A 25,019-nucleotide genomic window follows, 5' to 3' on the forward strand; every position below is an offset into this window, starting at 1 on the left:
ACTACAAAAAATCAATTCTTAGGCGGAAATCCGTCCTAAATTTCCACATCCCGGATGTTCCGGTTCCTCAGAGAAAGTAGAATATGAGAAAAATTAATAATTTTTGAATAATTTACAAAAATTATCGCATCGATAACGATGATTGCAAGTTCGATGAAGCATGGCACAAGCGGATGACAATAAAACTGCTGTTTAACATCTTTACACTATGTGAAAGCGCGTATTGTGTTCTTCTTTTCACTCTTTTTCTTCTTTTTCCTTTTTCCTCCTCCTATCCGCCCTTGGATTTGTTGAATTTCTTCGAGTATATTAGTGCTTGTGCTAGTAAGACGAGGATAAGGCTGGAAATGAGGTAGTGAGGAGTAGAGTGGATTACAACGAAAATCCATATGGTCGGTTGCGTACCACGTGTGTATTACAGCATTTATTTTACTTTTTTCTTCTATAATGGGTTGCGCAGGGAAACGAGAATGAATTTTGAATGTGGCAATAGTGGTAGCTTTGAGGAGTTCGTGGACGACAGATGGGGATGGGATCCTGACCGTTTAGTTTAGCCATGGATAACTGGATCAGTTGAAAAACCTCGCACATTCCCTGCGAGGTCTATCGAATTTCTATCTGTCGAATTTTACAAAAATATTGATAGTACAAGTGCTGCTCAGATGAAGGGAACTGTGGGAGCTTTCTGAAAATTTAGGAGGTCAATAATTTATTTTAATTTAATTTTATTAATTTTATTTTTTTTTTCAAAATTTTTAGTGCTAAAATGAATCAGAAGGGACTGAGGCGACGTTGACGTTGACGTTACTGCGACAGATGTCCACGTTCTTCATCTTCCCACGTCATCAATGCATAGGTTAAAAATTTCAAGGACATGGGTTAAGCTCTAAAAAAAAAAAGAAACCATCAGTGTACTGAGCGAATCCCAGAGAAAAACATTGAAGCTGAAGCTTGAACTTCAACTACAAGGAATCTACAAGGATCGAGGAAGGAAACAAGCAACAGCACTGAATCTAAACCGACCCGAACCGTCCGTCGACCGTCCTCTACAGTATCTGTAGATCACTGTAGTTGACGACCTTGTATGTAAAAGTTAAGGGAAAGTAGTGTTGAGTAGCAGCAGTGGCACTATCGAAAAAAATTTATGTAGAAAAAATTTAAAAAATAAAAAAAAAAATTCCACAGCTTTTTTTTTATTGATTTCCTTGAAATTTGGCCAAAATTGATACTGATTATATTTATTAACAGCCAACGTTTCAGCGTTATCGCCTACGTCAGAGCCTGGAAAAATTAAATCCTTGAGTGATTTATTCTCTCAAGCGCCTTATCACCCTAGAGAATGACATTCACAGTAAAAGCACGTTGGGGACCAATTCACTGGTCCTGACGAAGGCAAAAACGATCCACTGATCCGTGAATACTGAACAAGTACTAGACAAGCAATTGTACGCTTAAGGATTTCACTCCTATCTATTCCCGAAACTCCTCAGAGCTGCCACTGATGTCCCATTCAAAATTTCTCCGTTTTCTCTGGTCACCCTGTACAACAAGAGCTCAACACGGAGCTGGAGCACTTCTGTTTTTCTTTGGGCTCGATTTTTATGGTTAATAATATATTATAATAGTATAAATAAATAATATAATAGTATGAACAATGTAATATGTAATACATAATATAATAATGGCTAATAATATAATGTAATATAATAGCATGATCTAAAACAGAAGGATAGTGGCACCTATAGTGAAAGAGAACCACAAGTGAAGGAGGAATATGAGGAATAACAATTTACCATTCAATAATTACCAATTAGGCCTAATCAATATTAACCATTGTCGCTTACAGCGAAGTATGAACATCACCTGTGAGTACTGAAATGAGCTAATCCTTATTCTTTGCCAGAATCGCTATAATAATGCAGTCGATCAAAAGTTCGACTGCGATGCAGGTGGCCGATAGTTCGAAGCCGCCCCGGTGTCCCCCAACCCGTTCCCCACTCCGAGATCCGGTTAAACTTTCACTAGATTTCTGGGATTTTTGCTGAAGAGTGAAGAAGCAGAAAGAAGAAGTTTCTTTCCTCCTTATTATTTCAGATCTTATTATTCCAGATCTTCTATCAATGCTTTTTCATTATAATAAAGTTCACCTAAACCTCGTTTGCATAACAAGAAAGCATAAATACACTTTTTTAAATTTAATTCTACCATTACATCATCATCATTTTTTAAAAATTTTACGCGGATTCCTAAAAGCGAACCAACTGCTTGGACTACTCATTCCTGATTCACATGGAGCAGACTTTGTCTGCCGCGTAAAATTTGCATTCCGGTGATCATCTTCACTTCAGATATTCGAATACGCTAAAATTCGAGGAAGCGGTGAATTGGACTGAAATGTTCTCCTAAAAGCTTATTATTTTCAGGGGTTCCTGCTCCGGAAAAACATTCCACACTATTCAATTCATGATCATCCATGCGTATAGACCGTGAATGTCGACGATGTGGTGTGACGACGAATGAATGTTCTGCCGCAGCAACGTCAACGTCAACGTCGCTTCAGTCCTTCCTGATTCATTTAAGCACTAAAAATTAGTAGAAAAGAAAATAAAATAAACATAAATAAACCACAAAACAAGGAATAATAAAATTATTCGAAGGCAAATACGGGAATAAAATTATAATTATTAATATCATAGCATTATTATTAATTATTAATATTAATATTGTAGCATTCGGTGTTAAATACGTATTCCTTATATCATAAGAACTATCTTAATTCTCGATTTATTAGAAAGTATTCGGATCGCATCGGCAAAATCGGAAAGAGTGTAGATAGGATAGCGAAATTTTTTGGAAAATTAGCTTGGACAAGATATGCCTGAAAATATCGAGACACAGCGTATCTTCTTCCCACTTTCAACTTGAAATTTTTATTTCAGTTGTTTCGAGAAATTGGAGAGCCTGTCTAATCAGACAATCAACGCCAATCCATAAACATAAACAACAACAACATAAAGCAACTCCAAAAGTCGGCCTAACGCGAAAAAACTTCCAAAATGTATCTAAATCGCACTGCTACACGACCTCACATTACAAAGGTGAAGGCCAGGCCTTGACAACCGTACCTCACCATCCCCATAGTCCGGACTTTGCCCCATCCGACTACCATCTGTTCCGATTTCCAAGGCAACGCCTTCGCGGGGAAAAAAAACTTTCAAAAATTACGACGACTCCAAAAACGTACTCAACGACTTTTTTTTAAATCGTCGCAGCACCTCTCCTTCTGGAAGAATGGCAGTGAGACTTCGGCCATTAAGCGGATACATGTTACTGGTAATAATGGTAAATACATTGTTGATCCTCGAGAAAAATACCGATATCGAAAAAATAAAGACTATTAAAGTTTCTTTTTTCAGAAATGATTAAAAAAGATACACAAATACCCAAAAATTAACGCTTTGATCTCAACCGTTTAATGTTTATCGATTTATTGCAGGTGCACCACGTGGGTGAAATTGGCGAAACAAAGAGAAACCAAACTGAGAAAATGAAAAGAGTGATATAACTTTCAAAACATCTTTTTTCTTTCAAGAAAACCTTTAAAAAAACAAAATAATGGATGGAGACGGACATAAGTGATAAAAAGGTGAAGAAGAAATATAAAAGTGATCAGATATTGACATATCCGTCAACGAATCCACCGAAGGAACCCGAAGGAATTCGTGAGAAGCTCAGCTAAATTTCGATAGTAGGAGCCTCTAGTAATGCATAAAATTCGTTTTCTCCTACATCTCGACTAAATTAACGTTAAGAATTCTTCTCATGGTTGTTTTCCACGTCGACGAGTGATAAATAGAAAAGAAGGCGGTTTTTTTCAATGTAAACAAGCTCATTGCAAAACTCTGAAAAACTGCAAAATGTAATTTTCGTTCCGTTTACTTCCAAGTGATTGTGAGAAATACGATGTGATTATGTTCTTGACGAAAATTTGTCGATGAGTTTAATTCGTTCGCAGAAGTGGGAAGTAAACAACAACAACATTTGCTTACCCTACATAATATGAAGCCCCGATGGATGGAGGTATATGTTGAACATTTTCAGGATAACGAGAAAAGTAATTTCTTTAACAAATTGAAAATAGTGTTGTTCGAATGTGAACCGAGATGTGTAGGTTCTTAAAATAAGAGAAGAATCTCGAGAATGCAGACACTGGAAAAGCTAGGAATGAATGAATGAATGAGTGAATGAATGAGTATAGTGATGAATGAGTGAATGTAGGAATCCATTAGTGAATGAATGAATGAATGAATGAATGAATGAATGAATGAGTAGAGTGATGAGTGGGTGAATCAATTAATATAAGGATGAATGAGTCAGCATAACATCCAATAAGTGAATGAATGACAGAATGCATGAATGAATGGACGAATAAATGAAGGAACGATCGAATGAATGAATGAATGAATGAATGGATGAATATAGGACTAGATGAGTGAACGTAGGATTAAATGAATGTATGTAGGAATGGATGAATAAATGAATGACAGAAAGGAGGAATGAATGAGTGTAGGAATGGATGGATGAAAGTAGGAATAAATCAGTTAATATAGGAATGAGTGAGTGAATGGAGGAATTGATGAATGAGAGAATGAAAGCAGACATGAATATAGAAGTGGATGTAGGCATGAATGCAGGAATGAATGAATATAGGGATGAATCAATATTGGAATGAATGAATGAATGAATGAATGAATGAATGAATGAATGAATGAATGAATCAACGAATGAATGAATGAATGAATCCCAATAGGATGTCACATATACAGAGTACTTAGCAGATAGCCCTAATTTCTGACACCGCCCTGGTCCCTAACTTATTGTAGATCATATTGACCACAACGGGATCCAGATTATAAGGGATGCCAGTGTTTTTTCCACACAGATCCGGAGTACTAGTTCTGGCGATCGAAGTGAAAAGTTTTCGTGTCTTTAATTATTAAAATATTACGGTGATGGTATTAAAAAGTGTGTAAAATGAATCAGAGGTTGAAGTGAGGTGGTAGATCATCGCCACATCGCACTGCGCTACTCGGATGATCGGATGCAACCTTTATTTTCGCTTCTTTGCCTTATATATGTATTGATTTCCTGTTCGCCTTTCTTCAGATCATCTCCAGAATTTTCTCCAGAATTTCATTTAAAAATGATCGATTTGTATCACATTCACTTCCCTTCACAATTTCTCACTATTCTTTACTCTTTTTTTTTCTTACTCCTCTTTCATTCATAATTAACACTTTTTTCTCTTATTGATGCAAGCTCATCGTTCCCAACCAAGTCTAAGTCGAGTAAATAAGAATGTGTGACAGTTATCCAGCTGTTCTATCACTAAATCAATTGAGATAATCAATAGTCAAGATCAGGACCAGGCTGATCAGAAATGGCTGGACTTTTCCACACTGTTCACAGATCAAATTAATGCCTCATAACTCAGAGTAAAGTGTTGTAAAAGGAATTTTCCTTGCCTCAAATCAGAGACTTCGAGACTTCAAACTTCAAAAATAATTCAATAAAATAATAAAATAATAATTCCAAAATATAGCAGCAAATGAAAGGAGCCATGGTTTCATTTCTCCTCCTTCGAGTGCAAATTCTATTTCATGTCTAAAGAAAAAAAAAAGAAAAGAAATGAGGATGGTGAGTACAAAAAGAAAATAGTGATCTACAGGTAGAGCGTATTTCTTGCGAAGTAATTCATCACATCGGTAGATTTGATTCCACGAATTATAAGGATTGTTTGGATACTTCTATTTAGATTTGTTTTGTTTATCTTTTTGTTTCTGTTTTTGTTTACTTTTGTTTTCTCTGACTCTGTTTCTAGTTTCTACTGCTCAGGACATGCATTATAGGCTAGTTTCAGGATGGGACTATCGGGTTATGCCAGAGGAAATTCTTTGACATTTATCCTCCGCCAACCAAACACGCGAGGGGATACGCGTGCGTATGTGAATGGATGCCATTCCACAGCGATTCTCCACGTATAATCATAGACAAGGATTCTTGATTGCAACAACGTTTTGGAGTTTTTCCGGAAATTCTTCGGATTCTCTGCGGTTGCACCACGTCCACGACTACGATTCTGAGCGAAATCATTTCCCAGCATCCCTTGCATGCATTTAAAACGCTTCCATTTCGATCCTCGTGGCCGAGTGTAATTTCCCGTCTTTTTTTATTCTTTCACATTCTTCTTTCATTCAACGTTTTCAGATCTGACTAACATTGATTCTTTCTATCTTAGACTCGCTTCTTTTAACGAAATCACGCAGTTCATCTTTATTTTTATGTAAAACTACTTTGTACTTTGTAAATATTCCTCAAGTCAAAGTCAGATCAACTCAAAGTGAGAAAATCCCATTTGTGACTAGAGTCATGTTTGTTTTTTGTCGTCGCTCTCCGATCACGGTACTAGAGAATACTTTACCTTTACTCTACGAAAAAAAGTTGTTTCATAAGTTTTTCCCAGTTTTTCCCTTAACAAGGTCGGCCACAATGTTCACGTTAGAAACTCGTTCAATTACGTTCAACATTTCACTTATTGCGTTGGAAATAATGTCTGCTTCCGAGCCGAACTCATTCATCCACGGAACTTTGTGAATTCAAGCAGTACGATCTGTCGTCGATGCGTTCGAGGACGTCCAGATGATGAGCGCGACCGGCGGTTGGAGACAGAATTCGTCTTATGCATCCGTTAATTATCGATCTTCCCGTGAAACATGGATTGAAAGATCTGAAAGTGAGTGATTTGTACTTAAATACATCACAAAACTGACAATGTTGGAGTATCTAAAGGCAAACACAGAATTTCGGGTATAGATTGTCAGTATGAGCGTGGACCCGCTATATTCTCCTTTATCACCCTGAAAAACGGCGTGGGAAAGTGCGTTTGCTCGTACGAAGCACGTGAAAACGCGCCACCTTTGCGCACGCCCCGCGTCCACGAACGAGCGGTCAAGAATCAACCAGGTCAGTGGTGTCTGCTCGGCAACCCGTTCATGTAAAAACCAATGAATAAGCTGCTCAAGGAACCGGAGCGTGTACAAGGGTGGCACATTTTCTGTTCCGATCTTTCCGATTCCCATCAAATCCGAAAATATTCTCTTTTTTCAAGGAATCGTTCTTGGGAAAATTTAAATTTCAAACTCGAAAACGAATACAACTATCGATTCGAGCACTTTTAGCAGTATTGTCAGAGGTTTTTGTCCCTATCGATTAATACAACGTTTTTGCATCTCTTTTATGTTTAATTCATTGTTGCATTACATTTCAATAAGCCTGCGATGATGTGAGAACGTGAGAACACAGCCCTCGCTAGAGTTTTCAGAGCGATTCAACTAGAAATAGGGTTTTAATAGTTCCTTTTCCTGAAAAGTAGGAATGAAACGCGGAGAATAATGGTAGAGCAGTAGTATGCTATATGCTCCATACACTGTTGCTCACTTCTTCATATCGTGACTAAAGAGTATTTGAAGATTCGCTATCGAACGCAAACAAACCAGTCTTGCTATCAAGTCCAACCACTCATTATTTACATGTATTCGCATTCTCTCACCTAATAGGTATCCTGCTACATTTCGTTCCTATGTTTCTACGTCTTACTCTTTCGTGTAGGCACGTACGAGCTATATAACTATATAAGTTATATAAGTTATGAGGCGGAGTGATATTTGTCCTCAATAGCGGCGTATCACGAAACCAACAATGTTGGAGTATCTGTGCGCATATACAGAATAGGGAGTATAGGTTACCAGTGTGAGCGTAGACCCGTTCAATTCTCTTTACTGGTCTTGGAAAACGGCGTGAGAAAGTGCGTTTGCTTGTACGAAGCACGTGAAGACGCGCAACCCTTGTGCACGCGCCGCAATGTTGTTGCCTAGCGCACTGCCAAAACCCAAGCCAAATAGGTCAAGTACCTCGAGGGAGCATGGAATCTTTGGTTGCAACCCTCCGTTTCTTCGGGCTAAACTGCTGGACATTGTCGGCCTGAGGTAATCGGGTCGCTCCGTATCGACAGGCAGTTCACGCGAGATGCCAAGTTTTACAGGATATAGAACAGCGACAAATGGATGGATTCTGTGCGAGCTCTTGCTGTAGGTCGAAAAGGTTGAGCAGAGCTGTGCCTAAAGGCATCATCCCACAAATCTGAGGTGGTACGGATTTCAGGCGGAGTATTCGTATACGGGATCGTAGATTATGGAGACGGGGGTGGTTCCGCTCATCTCTCCCTACATCACTGCAAACAGCCGCCTCCAGAATGCTGTTTTGTACGACGCCATCTATTGCAACGCTCCACTCCTTGTGCCGCCTCTGCCCTTCGATTCGTCGAAAACCAATTCCGACTGCAGTAAGGGACGCTACGCGTGCAAGGGTGGTGCGCTGCAATAGAAGGCATCATAGAGGAACAGCATTTAAGGGCCGGCTATTTGCAATGATTCATGGAGAGATGAGCGGAACCACTCCGGTCTCCATAATTCTCCATAAAATACTCGCTCCGTACACGGATCCTGGACCTGAAATCCGAGGGTAACGGGTAACGAATAAAAAATGATGGTAACGGCGTCAAGCACAATACTAGCCCGCTGATTAAGTCGAATAAGTCATTGTTCGGTCACATGCTCAATGGTTCAGAACCACGCTATGTCAACCACGCTTTCGTCCCTTGAGGGTTAATTTAGTTCTAGATTTGTTTCGGAAGATAAGGACGCTGACTTGATACATCGTATGTATAGGCTGTCTGTATAGGCTATGTGCATAGTCATTAACTTCCACGATTCTGGGTTTAAGTCTAATGCATTTGGAGCATCCTACACAGATTGATCAACACCTATCACTTTCATCCTTTACCCTTCCTATTAATCCAGTTATTTTCGCTAATCCCTAAGATGAAGATCGAAATTTTTCGAAGCAGCACGAATGCCGAGCTTGCGTATCCACGAACATTTGGCTGCTACTAATCGTGGAAGTTCGATAACATCATTAGTGTCACATAGGAACGACATAATAATGATAAACATGGTGGAAATGAATTGTAAGTGAAGTGTGCGATATTTTCCCACGAGAAAGAAAGAACTGCTAGGAAAGCATTGGAGGCATTCTGGATTTCCGTTCATAGATAACAAAAGTAAGTGGTTATCTACTACTGATGACTTCACGACGTTTGTAACACTATCTGAGCTGTAAAATTGCCCATATTCAGCTCCTTAGCGCTATCCAAGCACCAGTTCTTAAGGATATTGCACAGTGCAAAGATTTCATTCGTCTTGGATGACAATATGTGTAACCCGGTGCTTCACTAACTCCGCTGGTCGGTGAGACTGCTCAGTTTCTTGTCTGGATTTCTTACGTGGTGTACTTAGAACGATATATCGAGGCTTGGCAAGGAGAAAGGAGGAATTTCATGGAATATGCATAGAATCAAAGACCTCGAACCATTTTCAGGCGTTTGATAAGGACGTGGTTGTCGAAACGTCAACCCATAAATAAAGTTTCACTAGAACCTCATTGGCAGAATGCCAGCACATAAATCCATTTCACAATGCTGAAATTTCAAGGAGAAGAGCTCAAGGATGAATATTGTTCTCCGTATTTTTCTTGTGTAAAAAATGACCTTGTTAAATACTGGTTTTTTGATGAGTGAAGTGCAACAGTTGTGACATTTTTTTACACACGAGCAGTGGATCTCTATCTGCAGTGACTCGATGTCTTTCGAATTATTTTATAGCTGTGTTCCGGGGAGGTTCAGTGCTGGATTCTTTCAAGTTGCTCAGGAATCGGAAGCGTACTTGCATGCATCGCGGCCTTAGTGCAAAATACTCCCTAAGTATCCAGAAATCAGATAGATCATGAGCACCCGAGTGATCACTTTACTCCATGAAAAGGCTACTTACATGCGGATCGAGAGCGCGTAAAGTGCATAACATACACTAGTTGCAGGTTGTAAAGAGTTGTGTCGTTGTTCAAATTGATCAGTCTGATACTCTACTACTCTGATCTGATTTCTGGATTGCATGGGAATGCATGTTTGCCGTTTCTGCCTTGATACTAGCAAATAATAGTTTACAAAAAAATTTTACTGAACACTAGAACCATCGCTTTCCTAAACTTTTCTTTTTAAGGTAGGTTTCCTTTAGGACAAGCACAAAGGAAAAGAATATGAACATGGAGGAGAAAAGAAATTACAGCGATTATAAGGAAATCTTAAGGAAAACTTTCTTAAAATATTATTGTAGGTTAAAATAAAATCCAAAATAAATTACTAAACTGTTCCAAATATTCCTATGGAGAAAGAAAAACCCTGTCCCTCGACCTAAAAAATTTATGGTCGAAGTCGATTTTTTGAAAACTTTGTATGTTTTCCTCGTCCTCTAATTACTGCGATTATAAGGAAATACGAGGCGGTCATTAAAAACGTCAAGTTAGCTTTTTTTCTTACAAAGACTAGGTATCCTGGGAAAAAAAAGTGAATAAGTTTCTATTTCAGCCGGATCATGGTGGTACAAATTTTTCTGTTGAATTGTCTGTATGTGAGCGACTAACACTATTTCTTCTTCGAATCCATCAAAAAGACTAAAGCACAATTATTGTACCATTGTCATTGTTCTTCTAATTGAAACCTGTTAAAATATAATGTGGATTCAAGGTCAATCATGGATGGTCGACGCCGCACCCCACCGCCGCCGCGCCGTTCCCCAGGTGCATACCGGGTCTGCTGTACCCCCGTACCCCCTTATCACGGCCATTTTATGGAATATCATCTCGATGGTCGCGGTGCCTGATTACTGATTTCCTCCTTTCTTTCTGCTCCCTTCAGCTATTCCCTCCTTTTCCTTCTTCACTGTTTTTCCTAACTTCCTCCTCCTCTTATCCAGATGTTCCTTAATGCACCCGTTCTGTTTCCTCGGAGAAATAATAATTAGTAATCCTAGAATTGTGGGAATTTAATTTAATGCAATTTTTCTAAAATTTAATGTAATGTAATTTTTTAATCTAATGTAATTTTTTTCCATACCACAAGTGTATGATACCTCCACGACGGAAATGAAATTGTCTCCATGTTTATTGGAGGAAGAAGGCGAGTTTTGAAAGAAAAAAAAACAACATTCATCCGAAAAGACCAGCTTTTGCGTCATCAAAAGCTGGTCTTTTCGGATGAATGTTTTTTTTAAGTCGTCTTTTTCCTTACCAAAATCCTACAGGGTTCTGTCTTCACATTGCTCACACCGTAAAATTCAAAACTCATACGAACAGTTGTGAATATTTTATTATTATTAATTATTATCATATGTAAATACTTTATTATTATTATTTTATTATTATTTATTAAAACTAGGAAAATAGAGGAATTGGGAGTTAAATACACGACAAAAACGTAATTTGTTACATTCAATGCAAATATTTCTCACTCGAGCTTTTGTCTTTTTTCGTTTTTTGAAAATTTTTTGCTCATCTCCAGAAAATAAGACCATGACTTTTTGAATATTTAGCTGAGTCCTTGGTTTTTAATTTTCTTCCCTTCTTTACATCTCTTTTTTATTCTTAGTTCCCACAAAATTATTGCATTGCTAATAGGTGCTACCCTCAAAAAAAAAATAAAAAATAAAATTGTGTACTACTCTTTAACCAGGACCAAGATTGCTATTGGTCTTTATTCTGGCTAACATTCAGGTTAAAAATAAAATAAAATAAGAATTTGTATTACGTTACAGTTGGACTCTCAATTTTCTAAATTACCAATAAAACAACAATATTTCCAACAAAATTTCCTTGAATTTTTTTCAAACTGAAATTGGGCGGGGAAAAACACTTATGTTTGCACTAAAAAGTGTGAGTAGTGAACTCGTTAGATCAGAGATCACCTTATCATGTCAACATCCTCATTGCAGTGCTTCTGACCAGAACTACATTAAAAACTTCCACTATAAATTCTCTGTTAAATTCCATAACGAATCAATTCCTGGCGGGTATCACAGAACTGTTGAAAGTACATTTTACAAAACGGCAAAAAGGGCAACTTTTTTTTGTAATTCGAATTTCTATTTTATATCTTTTAAATTAAACCGATTAATGTTCTCGCATACAGGAATCTCAAGAAATTTTCTTTTTTTTTCATGAAAGAGAATTAAAAAATCAACAGAACATTTTTATAGCTTCCAGTTCATTCGCAATTCTTGTATTACTCTCATTTCCGCCATTTTGCATCGCATTCCTACAGGGTAATAGGTTCTCGGAAAAGAATTCAAAAATAAAAATAAAATTTCCAAAACAAATTTCAATTTGAAAAATCTCAAACATTAAAAAAAGATAAGATCATTTACGAGAAATCAAATTCTCGAAAAATCAATTCCAAACCAAATTTCTGTTTGAAAAATCTCAAACATTAAAAAAATTAAAATTACTTACGAAGTTAAATTCATAAATATCCGTATATCTTTAAAAACCCATCCCTCACATTTTGAAGCTGATTCACATTTCTTCACGCAGATGCTTATGTGACGTGGATACTGTTGTTCTCATTTTAGAAACTCCTTTGTCTAAGGAGGAGGTTCTGAGTCAGTCGATAACAATACCCTGAACAAAGTCATTTCTGCTGGTTTTTGTTTCCTCTGCTCTTATTTTAAGCGAACAAAACACAATCCTCCTCATTCGACTCATTCTGAGTTCAACACCAGCCTCCGTGAACATATCACTTCTATTTATTAAATTAGCCTTTGATATCGACGGAATGTTATCAATCGTCGCTGATGTCAACCTCGTTCAAATCACAAACTGACCTCTCGACCATGTCCAAAGACTTCTGCGATAAATTCTTTTCTACTCTTTATATAATTTCATTTACAGCGGAAATAGGGGATTGCTGTAATACAGGTTTACCCATCGGGAAAATCTAGAAAGAAAAGTGAAATATTTCCTTGTGATAGTGTGCCTGCGTGGTTTTTAGATGGAACTTTTTATTTGCCTGACGTTTCGGGATTTTCATCGAGTGAAGTGAAATGAAATAATGATCAAAAGTGAAATAACCATCTAGTACCACTTTCAGTTGACAAAACACCATCTTTTTTTCGATTTTCAATCCTAAACCTTAGCAGAAGTGCAAAACTTCGACTTTCTTTGAATCTTGGCATAGAGATTGCAATTTGTCGATAGTCAAATTTAAAAAAAAATTAAATCCTAACCTTAGCACCTCTTCATCGAAGAAAAAAAAAAAGACCGCCTGAATCGTTCAATGAACCCCGTGGTCTTCATTGTGCGCGCTTAGGTCATCTCATAGATGAATTTCGCGAGGAAATATTTCCATATTGAATAAAATTAAATATATTTTTATTTCTTTCATTTCTATTTGATTCTGGAAAGATAAAATTTGTTGTTTATCAATTTTCTTCCTTTTATCAATAGAATATGAGAGAACCGAAGTCCAACCTCCACATATTTATCCACAACACTTCCATGTCGCATCAAACGACGGCGGCAGTATACTGTATATTTCTAATCCTGTTGAAACATAAAATTCCTGACGAAAAAAAAACTGAATTTTACCGTTTCTCTACAGAAAACATAACTATTTATTATGATTTTTGTGGAGAAGCTGTAAAATTATTATAACTGTTAATAACTAATCATTAATAATCATAACTATTATTTGTTGACGTGACAGTACAATTTGAAATCACTTACTTTTAAAATTACTTTTAAAATTACTTATTAATTACCTAATTAGCCGTAAAAAAACGGCCCGGAAGATGCGCGCGTGCACACGGCTGGCGTGCTCCAATCGAACTCCTCGCGGAAAATAGTGCGCCGGAACGCTCGAAGCCGTATCTTCCGGGCCGTTTTTTACGGCAATTAGGAAGAAATGGACGGAATCACCCTTCTCTCCATAATTTACGATCACGTATACGCGTACTCCACCTGAAATCCGTACCACCTCAGATTCGTGGGATGATGCCTTTAATTTATCGCCTACCGTATGAATTTCCTCGGAGATGGGATCTTTTGTCACTGCCAGGTGTCGTGGAAAGTGAAACCGAAGGGCAAACCAGTCTGGTCGGCTGATGTTGTGAATGAAACTAATCATATCAGAAAAGGTTAAAGACAACATTCAGGGAAAGTTTCGATGTTGGTATTTTCGTTTATTAGAAAATAATGGTCGGAATACCTTTTTTTTATAAGAAATTCTGCTGAACTGCGGAACATCTCGTAGGAGTCCAGAAATAAGAGGCTTTAGTGGTTCCCACAGACCTAACAGTAAGTTTTTCCGACCGTTTCCTTAACACCTTTAGAGAATAAAAACGAATAAAATTATTGATTAGTTGATAACGGTTAAAGAAGTAATTAAAGTGAATTAAATTAAAACAACTAGCTGCACTTTTACGATTAATAAAATTCATCTTTGCTTTGCCACCAGTTTAGCTGTGAAGAGTTGTATCTTAGAGTAGATTAAGGCCTTGGATTCACGGATCTGCTGGGTCCACATCGCGTCCTCTTAGTAGAGTACTTCATAGTAGAGAGACTCCAATATCAGCGCTGCTTTGGCGCCGCTGAGGAGAAATAACGATTTTACTGAAAGAAACTATAGCGCTATTCGAGTTTTAGATATTTTCCTCACTATGTGGATCCGACTTTTCGACTTCGAGGACTTCTAAAATCTTTATTCCTCATGTTTCAGCTATTCCTAATTTTATTTTTATCAAATCTTTCTTTAAAAAAACACCTCACTTACGATAGATTGCACTTTTCCTTTTTCGACTCATTTTATTGAAGAAAAAGACAAAGCATCAAAAGCAAATAAAAGACGAAAAGTTTAGTAGAAGGTAAGAAAAGTGTAAACGACAGTTTTTCAACAGTTCTACTCTTTTTCGTCTCAAATTTACATCATTTTAAAGTTTTTAATGTTCCCAATTTATTTTTCCCATCGTATCTTTGCTAAGTAAATATTAAGTGCAATATTTCATTGTCATGCTATGCACCAAACAGTATTCTTTCACATGAATTTCAGTAAATTTAAAATTAAAGGGCCATTTGGTAGCAAATATTGTATATGTCCGCGGAAAACGTAGGGAATGATTTTTTTTTGTTCTTTTTATATGAAATTTTTAAAACGCCGAAATATTACATTTCCTATTGTTTCAATTCGTGCTTACTACACGAATATGAGCTCATACAGTACCGGTTGAGTTCATGTGAATGACGCTAAACTTCATTCAGGCGTTATAACAATGACGGAAGAGAGGACGAAACGTCTGGATGATTACATAGAGATTGGACGTTACGTGATTTTTGTATGTATCCTGGCCGAACTGATGATCCTACCACAGGTCTCGTCGATGGTATACATGATGTATGCAGGTATATGTTAATCTTAGCTGCGAAAAACAATAACAGTTCCATACAGTAAAGTTACAGATACAGTAAAGTTTTATTTATTTTTATTTATTTATTTATTTCAATCTTAGCTGTGAACAATGATAACAGTCTCGAGGATACAGTATGGTATTTAATTATTTTTTATATATTTCAATGCAAATAAGGTACTCCTTAAAAAACAGAAGTCAGAGGTGATTTACTGCAGTTCAATAGATACGATATCAAATATTTGATTATTTATTTATTTATTTATTTATTTGTTCAAGAACACCCATGGCCCATGCCATGTTTTATGGCACTTTCTTTATTTATTTCAATACAAACATCTTTCTTTTTATTTATTATTGCCTTTTTATTTTTTCTATTTATTCTTTCTTTATTTATCTCAATACAAACATGGTGAAAAAAAAAACAGAAGGCAGAGGTGACTTACTGTAGTTTAACAGATTCGGTATCAAATATTTATTTGTTTATTTATTTTTCTATTTATTTATAAACAACCAAAGGTATGCCATAGAACAAAAGCAAGAAAAACAGAGCCTGGTGAATTTTTCCCTTTTTTATGCAGCAAAGTTGGCCCTTTTCAGCACGTTGGTATAAGTCAAAGTAAGCGGCTTCGAGAGCACCAATTCACCTAGCAACGCCACTTTTTACATCCACACAATCTACAATACAATAAGAAACAAAGGAGTAGAAAGTGAAGTGGTGTAAAACCTACCCATAAATTAGCTTCTTACACTCGAAGAAGTGATGAAATCCACCTTACGCAATTTTGTTTCCTCCTACGAGTGTAATGAGTTGCCTCGTTGGGCAAATTGAGTCCTCCCATCTCTTGATCTTTGGTCTTTTCATTGTGACACTTCAGCCACACAACTTAACTTGAACTTCTACATATACACTTCTTCTACACATGGCGAAGGGAGATCTTGAAGCTTACTTGAAAGACTACTAGAATGAATCTAACAGAAGATCTCCATAAACGCTGCTTTTTACGATCTCCCTTCTGCCATAATCTGAGAAGTTTCACTTGAAATCCTCACATGGATTCCTCGTTGAAATGCTGTGCGGACTTTGACCTCGTGAAAAAAAGTCAGCTTTATTGCAAAAATATTCAGAACACGTTTTCTTAAGGTTCTGTAATTGGCAAAACTATTTGATGAAATTTAAGAGCTTACTTAATTAAAACCCTTGTAATATTCTTGTATTTCAGTAGATACACATTTCAAAACAATCCAAAATGAATTTCACATGTTGCTGAAAGGACATTTTTTTTAATTGCAGTTGTCTATCCGATATTTTAGAGAGTCTCAATTTTTAGGAGCTTCTCCTTCGCTAAGCTCATGCGAGGATGGTTTCGTGTTCAACAGCGAGCTTGAAGAAAAAGAAGTGTCTGGTTTTATTTTACGTCTTCGCTTCAAATTTATTTATGCAACACTATTTCAGATTTGCACGATTTACAATCAGATTCCACCTGAAAACTGCTCATCTCCATCATTACGGTATCAATTCAAGTCGGTGAACGTTGAGGTAATAATCCTACAATGGTAATTTCTGGTTGGAAGAAGGGAAGAAGTTCTTGCTGCCTTTAATCGCCCATTTATTCCATATGAGAAAGATATGTACATGCTGCATCAGCAGGACCCCGCATACGTTTCAGGCCATAAGGGAAGGTAGCCACCAGTGGTAAAAGTGGTTGGAAAAAAATATTTTGAAAGCAGGAACCGAACAAAAATCGTTTTATTCACATATTTTTTTGCTTTTTCCGTTAGTCTCCCATCATGTGGAACTGTCGTAGTTTTTTTCCAACTAAAGTTTGCTTTAAATACCGCTACATCCCATCCAAAAGGGTTAAGAATAGAATCGGCTAACTTACCTCACTAATACACTTAGAAGACCCGTCCCCAGTGAACGTGCGCGCTACAGAATCTTTTCCAGTCATTCCTTTCTCTCGTAGTCGTTATCCAAGTTGTCCACAAGTTATGTGAGTGACGTTGACGAGGCCCTTGAGCCGTAACCACATGAGTTCTCAGCTAGTTCATCCATGCAGCGAACACATAAGCCCATGTCCTTGGCGATCGTCCTCGGGAAGGAGGGAGAAGAGGAGGAGCGGTGACGAGGGAGATGGCAGGGGTTTGGCATCGCTTGGAATTGACTAAATGGTGATCAATTCATAAACTAAATTCAATAACACACTGAAAATTCCTGCTTACCATGAATATTATACTTTAAAGACTAAAAAGTTAGCATAATGTGGTTAGATACACATCTGGAAAATTTTTTAGTGGTTATGCGATAATCTTAATAAGCCACTAATGTTATCTGACACATTTATTGATTGTATTTTTTAGTGGAATTATTTCTGTGGAAGTGCAAAACTCATAAAGAATTCAATCTCACTTCAAATGCTAGGAGTGTTGGTGGGATCGTTGGTGTTCGGTCAGATTAGTGATATGTTCGGTCGACGCAAGGTATGTCTTATGGTTTCATGAAATAATTTTTTTGCCATTTTTTTTTGCGAGCAATCTTTATTTTTTTACGGAATGGCCCCCACTGTGTGCTTATTTGTTTAGTTATTTATTTATTTATCTATTTATTTATTATTCGTTCATTCATTCACTCGTTTATGCATTCGTTCATTACATGGTTATCCATGTATGTACAATGGAAGCATAGAAGGAAAAAATAACACAGATATACGCTATAAAAAAACAAGTAGGACATAAATACGTACATTATTTAAAGAAAAACGAAGAAAATTAATTATATTTCAATGATCAGCTCTTCCTGGCTTCAAGTACCCGTCATTTTCTTTTTTTACCACTTTTAACTATCAGTATCCGTTTTTTTTTTATGAATTTTTCTTCTTGACATTTCACATGGAACTTTGCCGGCAGGTCCCGGATAGATTTGTGGAAATGTCTGTGTTAACTGAGCGATTACGGAACTGTCACCGGTCACTGTCAACTGTATCGGGATAGATTCCACGAGATCAAAAACTTCTAGAAGTTTCCGGATTTCGGCTGAACTCATGGATTACATGCATAGCCACCTCGGTTTGGTCTCCAGACTTGGGTATACTTCTATTCACAGCAATAATATTTCACATAGTTTTTACAATCGTATCCTTTCCGATAGTGAAATGCTATGAAAGAGGATGAATGTGGCATGAAAGATGTGAAAGATTTTGAGCAATGTGAAACAAACAAACAGCACAACAAAAAGAAATAAACAACAGAACGACATTTCTTATTTTCGACCAATCTACGGTTGAACCATCGTCGGTACCTCGAATAGAGGCGAAACAAATGTATAACCGCACTTCTTAGCGGCTTTTTCTGACGAATATTCTATCTTTATTCGGACCGGTGAAATTTTATCGACGATCCTTCATTGAGTATCCGACTTACGTCTGCAGAAAGTAGCTGAATCCTGCTTGAAAGAATTTCGAAAAGAAAATCATACAGAACAGAAAAATCAGGAATAAAAAAGAAGAAAATCACAAAGTTATGCCGTTTCTTTTTCGCTTTTCGCCAACATCGACTTCTTGGCAAACTTTTTTGGAACCCCTTTCCCAAACTTATCCTCCCTTTTTAGGGAATGCTCTGCACTACAACTGGAATGGCAATCAGTTGGATTTTCGTTGCTAATTCAACCACTCTCACGCAATTCACAATTGCTCGAACTGTTGTTGGATTTTTCTGTGGAGGAAGTATAGCGTGAGAATTTGACAGATTTCAAATCGACTCATCCTTTCAAAAATAAATATTTAGTAGAAAAAATATGAGCTAGAAGTATGCAGCACTGTTTAGGAAACATCATCATTTCACCATCATTTATTTTTCGTATTAACTCCTTCGTCGATAGTTTTCTCGAAAATAAATTCCCAGGTAATTTCCAGGGTGTTGAACGTATTCATTATTGAAAATATCCCGAAAAAGCATCGAATGTGGATAAATAATGCGATCACATGGTCCCCCAATATGCCACCAATTGCTCTTCTCGCATGGCTCACAAGCGATTGGCGCTGGCTTGCGTTTGTGAACGCCGTCGTTTGCTTGCCGGGAATTTTATTCTGTTTGTAAGTTTCCCGTTTATCCCACACCTTTTTTCGCTACGGCACAACAAAAAATACAAAATTTTTTCTTTAGATTGTTCATAAGTGAATCACCACGATGGTTGATTCATAAAGGAAGGATTGATGAGGCAGGAGATATCATGAAGAATAAATTTTGTCGGGAAAAAGACGTTGATGACGTCATACCTAAAGTTGTTCGTGGAGAATATGAGGTAAAAAGAAAGGTAATCTCTGTTTCAGTTTACACTTCTCCTCGATATTTCAGCTTGTGTATCGAAATGATGCAAAGGAACGAAAATATTCTATCCATCACTTGTTCTACTCCAAAAATCTTGCAACCACAACCATTGTTTTGGCATTCAGCTAGTAAGTATAGAAATCAATCAGTGATTATGGGCAACGCATCACGAAATTGACGTACTGAGGGAAACCTGTAGGGGAAAATACAGAGTTTGAGGTGTAGATTATGACTGTGAGCACGTGCCCGGTCAATTTCTCCTAGTCGTCCTGAAACAAGGCGTGAGAAACTGCATATATTCCTACGAGGTACCTGAGAACGCTCCACCTCTGTGCACGCGCCGCGTCCATGAGCGAGCGGTCGACGATCAATTAGGTCTCTTCAATAGCCTCTTCAAGTGGAACCAATGAATAAGGGCCTGCTAAGGGAACGGTACGGGTGTGACGCGTTCGCAATATTTCTTTGTTATCCGACAAATGGATCGTACGTATTTAGATGTGTTACACTGCAAAAATTTACGCACCTAGTCCTACTCGCGCATTATCGTACAAGGAAAAATGGAAAACTACAACAAACAAGAACTAAGAGTTAATGTAAAAATACCAAGGGACAATACTACTCATGGGAATGCCATAGATCAAAAACAATGCTTTTTTCCGAGAAATATGTAAATGTCATCGAATAAGCACGTTATTGACAATATTGGTGTTGGTGAAATCACAAATCGAAGCCAAAATTGAATATTTATAATGTGTCATTAAAATAGAATGTGGAAATGACGGGTAGAGACTAAGATAGTTAGTTAAGCAAAGCTTTTAAAATGCTGATTGAAACTTTTCTTTTTTTTTTTCTCTTAATTTTTTTCACTCTTATCTCTCTTTCTCTTACTTATTTACCCTCTTCTCTTAATTTTTTTTTTACTTACTTTCCAGTTTTTCAACTTCAATCGTCAACTATGGGATTCTATTCAACTTGGAAAAATTAAGTGGATCGATATATCTCAACTCTGTTTACTCAGGTTTAATAAGGTTTGTCTTTCCTACTTTTTCCTACTAAAAAGGCAAACGAAATATTCTCCATGGAGAAGAACTATTTAAAGACTGTAACCGGTATGTGTTTTGTTATTGTTCTTTGTTATTATTCGGTATTCTTACGGAAAATCTCCCAAAAGTGTTGAGGAGTTTAGAGAATGACTGTTAGAGTGAAATCAAGTGTGTTATTTCTGGATCGCATGCGTAAATTTGGGGTATCGTTCTATAATATCCATTGGATAGCACAATAGTGGCGGCATTCACTCGTCATGTACTTATTAAGTAGATATAGTCGGGTCAAAACGACATGGAACACGGTACAGTTGCGTAAGCGGCTGCGCTCGAAGCGGTACGGTGGAGCGTAGCGGTTGGGATCGATGGGGACCCTTGCTAGCCGCTTTGGTCCCACTCGGATCTCAAACGCAACTATACTGGGCTTCACGTCGTTTTCACCGGACTATACCCATCATAGCTCATCCGACTTCGATCCATAATAACAATTTTATCAGAAGCAGAGAAATAGACACCTTCGTATGGCCAATTGTAAATAATTAACGAGAACTTTCCAGAGTTTTTCTAATAACTATTGCCAATCGAAATTATCCAAAAAATGAACGCACACTTTCTCCTTTAACTTACAATCAAATTAAATTGATTTGATTTAAATGGAAATCAAAGGAGGAAATGTCCGTAGTTATTAAATTAATCTAATTTAATTTCTAATTTTTGATAGTTTAATTCTTTCTAATTTTAAATGCAATTTTCTAATTAATAATTTAATTCAATTACTAATTTATTTAAACTTTTAAAAATTTCATCCTTTGTATTAATTTCCATTTTAATCTTTGTACTCTTTTGACCACAAAACGGACGAAAAATGAGATCTTTAGTAGAAATTGTTATCTAAACTGTTCACGTCTTCTTTCACATATTTATTATTATTTTATTTAGATATGCATGTAATTTGACGTGCGGTTATGCGGACCTAAAATGGAAAAGGATTGGCAGGAAATTTGTGCACACCTCAGGACTTCTTATTATTATAATATCTCTTACAGTAGTCGTTTTTGCGTACTTATTTGGTAAGTACAGTATCAGTTTACAGTCCCATCATTACTACACAGCATTCAGATCTCAATCACGCTCTCAAGCAAGAAATCCGTATATGTGTTTTAATTGCGAGTTCAATGACATCACAGGTACGTATGCCGTTTACAACTAAAAAGACAAAGAAAAAATTCAAATATGAAAAAAAATCCAAATTGTCGTTGATTTAAAGATCTTTCTCTTTCTTTTGCAACAATAAAGAAAAACTCCTCAACTCGGAATCGTCTGAGGTTCAGGGACGCGTGTTTAGCCTACAAAATCACTTCTGAGGGCTGTCCGATATCTCAAAACAGTGTTTTTGTCTTCCCAGACAAATCTGGTGCCATCGACACGCGGTGGAATGAAGGATATATGGTTGGCACAGGGCGGTTTTGAACCATAGACTTGTGCAGTTGCAGCGGAATCTCTTAACAATTGCGCTACTCTCCTCTTAATTGCTCGATCCTCCCTGTTATCCTCTTTGCTACAAACGAAGAGGATCAACTGGGACCTCACCGCACTGGCTGAGAAAAAATTATGTCGCACACTAAATACCGTATATGAAACTGCATCTCGGAACAAGAGACAGCAAAGTAGCTATAATAGACTCAAAACGACATGAAGCACGGTGCACTTGCGTAAGCAGTTGCGCTGGAAGCTGTACAATGGAACGTAGCGGATGGGATCGATTGAGGACCCCTGTTACCGCCGTTTATTGCTGCAGTTCTCGATGGTCCCATCTCGATTCCAACCGCTCCGCTCCACCGCATCGTTTCCAGCGCAACCGCTTACGCAACTGCGCCGTGCTTCATGTCGTTTTGACCTAACTATGGTTGAGTTGATGTCGTTCGCAAGACGAATGAACATATATGTTCCGTATATCACAGCAGTGTAATGCCAGAATAGAAGGTTCAACTAAATCATAAACACAATAGTTGAAGTCCTCGTACAAATATGACAGGCATAATCATTTCAGGAATCTTTGATACGGTGATTGTCACATATTTTCTTCTACATTCTACGTTGTAGATTTACATCGCAGACGGTATCGTAGGCAATGAACTATTTCCGACACCTATCAGGAATCTGGGCTACTCCTTCCTACAAATATGGAATCGTGCGGGTGTTGTAGTCTCACCGTTTGTCTTCTATTCGGTAAGCAATATTTCGTTAAAAATCTTCTGAGGTAAAAAAGATGAAACGTCTCAGAAATGTTGCAAATCTTTTTCTGGCCATAGGAATTTTAAAAATATATATATATATATATATATTACTAGAAATTATCTGTACACCGTAAGGAATAATTGACGCCTGTTTTCTTTTGTAAAACAGGTTTGCTTACCTATACAAGCTATTGCTGGAGCTTTAGCAGAGCAATAGCACAACATATTCCCTCCATATCGCATATTAAAATCGACAATGCTAGTTTATTTGTTTTTATTTATTTATTTATTTACTTATTTATTTACTTAAAGGCATCACCCCACGAATCTGAGGTGGTGCAGATTTCAGGTGGAGTATTCGTATAAAGGATGGGAGACTACGAAGATGAGGGTGATTCCGTCCATTTCTTCCTAATTGCCGTAAAAAACGGCCCGGAAGATACGGCTTCATTCGTTTTGGCGCACCATTTTGTACAAGAGGTTCGATTGGAGCACGCCAGTCTTGCGCGGCGCCACATCTTCCGGGCCGTTTTTTACAGCAATTAGCAAGAAATGGACGGAATCACCTCCCTCTCCGTAGTCTCCCATCCCGTATACGAATACTCCACCTGGAATCTGCACCACCTCAGATTCGTGGGGTGATGCCTTTAAGCTTCGGTAAAACATCTGCATCCATTACAGACCATAAAAGATTCCAGACAACTGAAGTCGGTAGAAAACGACATGGAGCTCAGTACAAGGCTCTTTAGGGGTTAGGCTAGAATTGGAGCGGTGGAGCGTAGTGGTTAGCATCGAGTGGGACCTTTGTTATCACCACTCATCGCTGCAGGCAGACTCACGACGGTCCCACCACGATTCCAACCGCTATTTGAACTGCTCCGTTTCGAGTCGCTAATGCAACCGCACCGAGCTTCATGTCGTTTTGACCCGAGCACACCACAAGTACGTTAACAGCTCTTCCTGCACACACAATTTTTTAGATAGATCTATGGATAGGACTACCGTACTGCATTATGACTCTCTTCTGCATTGTTGACACAATAGCGTTCGAGTGTCTTTTACCAGAAACTAAAGGAAAGCATCTAGTGGAACACATGCCAGGACCAGAGCAGAGACTTTTTAAAGGTGGGCCATTTCATTTTTACGAGGTGATGAGTGGTGATATGTAGTCAAAACAATGTCTAAGAAAGAAAACATAGTTCGTGTTTTCGGAACAGCAAAACTCTGAGCTTTTCATCATCCCATCACGTCTACAGGATCTATTTCAAAAAGGATTTTTCAAGAAAAAAAGAAGCAAGAAGTCTGCTGTGTCGCGAAATTCAACATAGCTTCTTGCCGATCCAATACCAATCGGTTAGATTGCTTTTTTTTCCATCGATGGAAATTTTGAGGAAAGTGGAGCCGTACATGTGTTTCCTACTAGTAGATTTATAGGGTCTCGTCATCTTGATTTTAAAAATCACCCATTAATCAAATACAAGGATTTTTAGGAAATATCGAAGACAATGGAAAGTAATATTTTTTTTCCAAAAATTTCGAGTTAGGTCTAGTTTTAACTGTGATGCTCTGTTGCTCCGAGAAACGCATGTAGGATGGCGTCTGTGTACATTGTTTTCCCGTAAGTAAGAACAAAGCTTGAGACAGTATCCATGACGACTCGTGCACGTGTCCTCTTGGTCCAGAATCAAGGACGACCTAAGAAACCTGAGATTTGATCCTCCGGAAAGTTCCAACAAAATCTTTGGATGTTTTTTTTTCTTTGGATAATGTCCAAAAAAGGTTTTGCTGTTGCGAAACCATAAGATAATGACGCCAGCCTAAGATTTTATGCTTACAGTAGGAAGTAAACTTATAATTCCCTTCAAGACCACAACATAAGATTCCTTTCAGAGCGCAAATATCGGAAATCAAGGACGGAACAACTTTTGTCTTCTGAGGCTGAGATAACATCAACGCTTTGACCGCTGCAGCGATGAATACTATGGAGATCCCAGGTCCAAACAACAGGA

General features: G+C 37.6%; 2 protein-coding genes across 2 annotated transcripts in view; one reads left to right on the plus strand and one right to left on the minus strand.

Annotated features, from left to right (window-relative positions):
• RB195_012648 (uncharacterized protein) overlaps positions 1 to 1,860 on the minus strand; it is a gene marked incomplete at both ends in the record, with an annotated part of 37,189 nt that extends 35,329 nt beyond the window's left edge. Inside the window, one exon of the mRNA XM_064202113.1 lies at positions 1,808 to 1,860. Coding sequence (XP_064057994.1) covers positions 1,808 to 1,860 — 53 coding nt within the window. The remainder of the gene's footprint in view (positions 1 to 1,807) is intronic.
• A 4,839-nt stretch (positions 1,861 to 6,699) lies between these two features.
• RB195_012649 (uncharacterized protein) lies at positions 6,700 to 24,971 on the plus strand (the record flags this gene model as incomplete). Its single annotated transcript, XM_064202117.1, has 15 exons — positions 6,700 to 6,793; positions 15,259 to 15,399; positions 16,736 to 16,803; positions 16,861 to 16,944; positions 17,766 to 17,885; positions 19,012 to 19,133; positions 19,316 to 19,495; positions 19,566 to 19,704; positions 19,758 to 19,858; positions 20,663 to 20,758; positions 21,713 to 21,843; positions 21,893 to 21,960; positions 22,877 to 23,002; positions 23,991 to 24,135; positions 24,901 to 24,971. 15 exons carry the CDS (start codon positions 6,700 to 6,702, stop codon positions 24,969 to 24,971), a joined length of 1,686 nt encoding a protein of 561 aa, XP_064057998.1.
• Between the last annotated feature and the right edge of the window lie 48 nt (positions 24,972 to 25,019).

The sequence above is a fragment of the Necator americanus genome, chromosome V (genome assembly GCF_031761385.1).
Source record: "Necator americanus strain Aroian chromosome V, whole genome shotgun sequence".
NCBI lineage: Eukaryota > Metazoa > Nematoda > Chromadorea > Rhabditida > Ancylostomatidae > Necator > Necator americanus.